General features: G+C 37.8%; 1 protein-coding gene across 1 annotated transcript; it reads right to left on the bottom strand.

Moving 5' to 3' along the window:
* Positions 1–562: 562 nt before the first annotated feature.
* On the bottom strand, positions 563–4,380 carry LOC112153701. The gene is made up of 6 exons (XM_036214106.1): positions 4,345–4,380; positions 3,857–4,201; positions 3,409–3,753; positions 2,019–2,135; positions 1,731–1,774; positions 563–1,494 (listed from the first exon to the last, which is right to left on the bottom strand). The coding sequence occupies exons 2-6, from the start codon at positions 3,966–3,968 to the stop codon at positions 1,354–1,356; spliced, it is 759 nt and encodes a 252-aa protein (XP_036069999.1). The 5' UTR covers positions 3,969–4,201; positions 4,345–4,380; the 3' UTR covers positions 563–1,353.
* Between the last annotated feature and the right edge of the window lie 1,289 nt (positions 4,381–5,669).

Raw genomic sequence — 5,669 nt, 5'->3', positions numbered from 1 at the left:
TAGGGGTCCCCACACCAGGACCACTGTATGTATGTGATACTAAGTCTCTGTAGGATGTCCACACAAACTACAATCTATTTTACTTATTTCTACCAGTCAGGCTGCACGTAAGGAGTCCACTCTTATTTCATGATCATACTCAGTTCATGGGTCCTTCATCCACCCATGGGTCCTTCATCCAATGGTGGATGAAGGACCCAAACACAGGAGACCCAGCTTGGTGACAGGAACTTAAAACATTTAATAAATTAACTAAAGCATGAAATATACCCAAGGAGACCAAAATGGTGACTGAACAGATGACCTAACAAGCAAGAACTGAAAACCAGCCATTTAAAAACCCTGAGGTTGATAAACTAATTGAAGACAGCTGTGGAGATGAACCTGAACATGGTGAGACTGACGAGAAAAACAGAACATGACAAAAGTACCATAAAACCCAAGCAACAAATCATGACAGAGATCGTATCTTTTTTTGTTTTTGATAAGCTCATGAGTTTCTGGATGTGTCTGACATAGATAGAGAAAGTTATAGTGCACAATGACGACAACTTTCGGAGATTTGAGTGAAGAATTTAGGAATTTCTGCCTTTCAGTCCGCACAGTTGTCTTTGAGTGGCTCAAGAAGGGTTAATGTCTGTAAAGTACCTCCAGAATATCATAACCTGAACCTCGTGTTCACTAATGCTTTAGCCAAGTCTTTGCCTCCTTGTAATTGTGTCATAGACCTCTTTATGGGAACACAACCCCTTTACAGAAGGTTATGAGCGGGTACTTTCAGGAGACTCAACTGCGGTGGAAATGTTCTGTACTTAACCCAAAGATGACCTGTTTCTGCTAAGGTGCAGAGTTTGGTGTTTGAGCCCAGCTCTGTGGCATGAAGATGACCCCTTACCCTTCCTGTTGTAACGGATAAAGCTCATCAGGATGTCCCAAGGAGTTTGTCTGACACATTTGTGTGCTCCCCCTACCACTGTGGGCTGTGGCCCCCCTCTGTTGTGTAGATTATAAAATGACTAGTCAAATTCTCTTCAGACTCAAGTCCGTTCAGTGATCAAGTTTGTTATTCGATAAAGAAATGTTGATAAACATACTCAAAGTTGCGTCGTCATTTTCTACATTGTAGAGCTTTATACAACATAAGTCTTTAATTTTAAACATTAACTAATGGAAATTCTATCTGAGAAGTAAAATAAATAAAAATAAAACAAAGCTCATGATATTTGTGAATGTGGTTCTTTAATAAACTGTAAAATAACAAATGTCCATAAAACAACTATTTTCAATAGACAGTTGTTTATAATTCACAAATATCCACAGATTTAGGTCCCGCTTTGACTGAAGCCAACGGTTTTAAGAAGCTGCTCGTACTGCTGTGTACAAACAGCCTGAAGACTCTCTGCTCTCTTGATTCCTCCCTGGTTCTGCTCTTTTCATGGTAAAGTCAATCATTGCATACATCTTTGGCTGCTCTTCTTCACCCTGGAAAGAAGTCTAACAAAAAAAGAAAGTAAGAGCCTAAATTATACTAGTATTTTCATTTTCTCATTGAGACAATATGTCAGAAAAGCAAAAACTTGTACACAGAAATAACTTTGTCATAGTTTTACTATTTCATTAACTCATAGCTACTTGACAAGATAATGATTTAGAGGATTGATCTTTAAAGTAAAAGTTTTATGACAAAAAGTAAAATTAGTTTCACCATTTAGATAACTTGCAGTAATTACCTGATCTGCATTTGTCTGTTGGTCTGCTGAACTGAAGGTTCTTTCTGCAAAAAAAGCCACAGAATACAAATATCTCCACATTAATTAATGAACAAAAAAATATGTCCTGTTAATCATTGTTAGGTATGGAACATTTTTACAGTTTTGTTTTAATTCTCAAGAATGTCTTTGTTACTTTAATTATGCTGTTTAAAATCAAATAAAGATTTAAATCTTTATAAAATCAACTTATAAGTAATCGTTGAGTAATTTAAAACTACAATTGTGCAAAACATTCAAATATTGAACCTTTTTGATGTCCAGAAGTTCTTCGTCTGCATAAATAAGTAAGTAGGAGGACACAAACAGTCACGCAGCAGGCCAACAGTCCTCCCAGCACAGGAACAAGTGGATCCAGTTTGGCTCCTAAAGATAAAACAATGATAAGAGTATTCTTTTTGTTATATATTTTGTTACAAATAAGTTCTAAATAAACACCTGCCTTTAAAACTGTATATCTAATTAATATATATTTCACAAATCAAGATTAGTATTTTTAACAGCCCATATTTCTACTAAAACTAAGATACAGTGAACTAAAATGTAAATGTAACACTGGTTTCTGTTCCCTTTTATCATGAGATGAACTCTAAAAGTTAAAACATTTTATAGAAACACAAAATAAAAAATTCTCTCAAATACTCTTCAAGTTGATTAATGTGTTGAGTGGCCCATGGTGGTAGTATTATGGTATGGGCACATGTATGTTATGGATGAAGAACACGTTCATTTTATTTATGGCATTCAAAATGCATAGAGATACTGTGACGAGATCCTGAGGCCCATTGTTGTTCCATACATCCAATAACATCATCTCAGGTTGCAGAATGATAATGCACTACTCCATGTTGTAAGGATCTGTGCACGATTCTGGAAGTTTTTATTATCTCAGTTCTTTCATGGTCATCAAACTTACCGGACATGTCACCCATTGGGTGTGATTGGGAGGCTTTGGATTGGCATTTACAACAGTGCGTTCCAGTTCCTGCCAATATCCAGCAACTTTGTATTTGCACAGTCTTTACAGAGGAGTAGACCAATATTCACAATCAACAACCTGATCAGCTCTATATGTAGGAGATGTGATGCACTGGATCAAGCAGATGGTGATCTCGCCTGATACTGACCAGTTATCGGAGTCCCCAGAACCATCACGTAAAGTAAAACAGCACATTTCAGAGTGGCCTTTTATTGTGGAAAGTGCGATAATGTGCTATCCTAGACATGTTTACATTAACAGTGGGGTCATCTGGACCCCACAAGACAGTGCGCTGACCTTTTTTTTTAATCTTCCTTGGTGCCCATATCCTGTCCACCTTTATCATAGGAGGGATCACACATCAATATAAGGGTCGGGTCATCTGGACCCCATAAGAGAGCACAGGGGATAATCACGCTGTCTATCTAATTAGCATCTTGATGTGGCATACATGTGAGGTGGCTTGGTTATCTTAGGAAACGAGAAGCGTTCATTTCACAGATCTAGCCAGATTTGAGAGAAACAGTTATTTTCAGTTTTACGAAAATGCTTCATTTCTTCAAGTTCATCTCATAGTAAATGGGAGCAGAAACAAATGTTATTTTGAGCTTTTTGTTCTGTGTAAATCAAGATTCAAGGAAAACTTTCCAGAATACTTACTCGTCTCCACTCTGGTTCCATTTCCAAACAGTATTTCTCCACACATTGCCAGAGCACAGTAGTAGATTCCAGCATCAGACGAGTCATTCAAAGTTTTGGTGAAATGATAGAAACAACTTTTTCCAGCAGTTTGATTGTTTAGATCTGTTGGAGTAAAAATAACACCAGGCTGGGATGTTCCTGATGCAGTTCTGAACCAGTGAACATCCTGATTTCCTGGACATGTGATGTTATTTTCTTCATCCTTGGAGATCATCAAACACTGGAAGCTCACAGACTCTCCCAGCTGTGCTGCTGCTAAACCTGGAGTTTGTCTCACATAGACAGCTGGCTGCTCATCACAATCTGTGAAAAGTATAAGAAGAGAAGCGTGAGGACAGTTTGACTTAGCACAAATCACATAAATATATAAATGTATTCCTGTAATGTTTTATTGAATATATATTACCTTTTACAGTCAGCAGGAATCCAGCTTTAAAAACTTGCAAATATTCCCCTCCAGCTTGACAAAAGTATTCAGCTTCATCCTCTTTGGTTACTGAACTGATAGTCAGAAACATCTGATCCTCTGATTCTTTGACTTGAAAACGTTGGTTATTAAATGGTCCAGAAAGTTTTACTTTAGAATAGGACCCTGTAGCGACTACTTCAATTATTTTTCCAGGAGACTGCTTAAACCACTGGACAAATCTGCTTTCATCTCCAGCGACTGGACAGTTAAAAGTCACAGTCTCACCAACTTTGACTTCTGTTGAGGTGATCAGACGAGAAGAAGCTGCAGTGTTAACAAGGCCTGAAGAAACAAAAAAACATTGTTAAAACTCCTAACATGCACTTGTCAAAACTCAAAATACTTAAAACAACTAGCTAGAAGGTACAATCATAGCTCAGTATCATCAGTGTTGGTAGAAACCAATACAAATAAACTTTACTTACACACTGTAGACAGAAAAATCAAAGCAGCCAGCTTTCCGATCATTGTGGTAGAGCAGTCTCATCTCTCACCACTGAAGTCTTCTTACCCAGTTAAGTATTTGGTCACATGGTACTATAGGTTTCCAGATAGAAACAATTTGATTGGCTGGAATGGAACTTAATCTTGGCCTACTCTGGAAACCTTAGTTCTTTGTTTTTTTAATTTAAAACTTTCACTCAAAGAAAATAATGAGAGAGTCTTGAATGATTACAAATGTTAAGAATTAGTCTGCTTGGAGAAATCTAGTATCATATATGTGTTATATATAAGTTCAGAGAGGGTTCACAATGCAGAAAACAACTTTTTTTAAACTGAAAGTTTAAAATACAGCATTTGTTTTAGCAGTATGACACATAAAACCATGCTTTTTGGAACATCGTTTTCTTTTTACATAGATTTAGAGCGAATCTGCAAACAGCTGAAAGGTAGGATGATGTTCCTTCAAGCTTGAAAGCTCTTCTGACATCATCTTTTCAATAACATCAATGACCATTGAAACTAACTATTGTTACTTCCTCAATAGGCATACCTACCCCAAGTCTAGGGGAAAACGGGACCATAACATAGAAACTGGAAAACAGTAAGAATAAGGAAGACAGTTTGTTAAATAAAGTTATCTTCTTTGACCTTAAATGAAAGAACAAAATGAAATGATTGGTGTGCGGGTTTAAACAAAAGACAAACCAAATGGGATTGGAACCTTAGCCAAACATCAAACGAGTCAAGGAGACCGCTCACGCAGTCGTATCGACCATCGGAGTCAGCAGCTCTCTGCTAAGGGCTGCCTAACCAAAATGCACCTAATGAAAATAAACAAAACAAGGTCCAACCCCAAACTAAAATAACAAAACCCAGCAGTGTAAGACTGCCGATGACAAAAAGGGGGGGCAAGACTTAAACTAAACCAGCACAACACCAACCAAACCCCAAACAGCTTCTCTGCCTTCTGTTCTGCTCCCTGCCTGCCTGAGTGAGGCCTCTTTCATCTTAAATGGCCAGCAGGTGCCAATCAAAGAGCATTGGCCACACCTGCCAGGTGAGCAGAATGACAGAGAATGAAAAAGGGTGCAGTAGGACGTAACATTATAATAAGCTGTATTCTCCCCCTGTAGCTTTAGATTCAACATCCAGTATCTATGTTGGATCATTAAGATCTGGAATAGCCAGTCTACCTTATTTTAGGCACCTCGTCACTTCAAGTCTTAATTCAAGCCAATTTACCTCAGTAAAGTGCAGGACATCACTGTACCGGAGCTAAAAAAAGATCCTGAACTAGCAGTGTAGT

This window comes from Oryzias melastigma, linkage group LG10 (assembly GCF_002922805.2).
Source record: "Oryzias melastigma strain HK-1 linkage group LG10, ASM292280v2, whole genome shotgun sequence".
Lineage (NCBI taxonomy): Eukaryota > Metazoa > Chordata > Actinopteri > Beloniformes > Adrianichthyidae > Oryzias > Oryzias melastigma.
Note: the sequence above shows the minus strand (reverse complement) of the source record. Positions and strands in the feature narration are given on the sequence as shown.

Coding starts and splice junctions, on each gene's coding strand:
- LOC112153701 (XM_036214106.1), bottom strand. CDS start 3,968: ATGTTTCTGACTATCAGTTCAGTAACCAAAGAGGATGAAGCTGAATAC. Junction 3,754..3,856: donor ATTCCTGCTGACTGTAAAAG/GTAATATATATT, acceptor TACTTTTCACAG/ATTGTGATGAGCAGCCAGCT. Junction 1,495..1,730: donor AACAGACAAATGCAGATCAG/GTAATTACTGCA, acceptor TTTTTTTGTTAG/ACTTCTTTCCAGGGTGAAGA.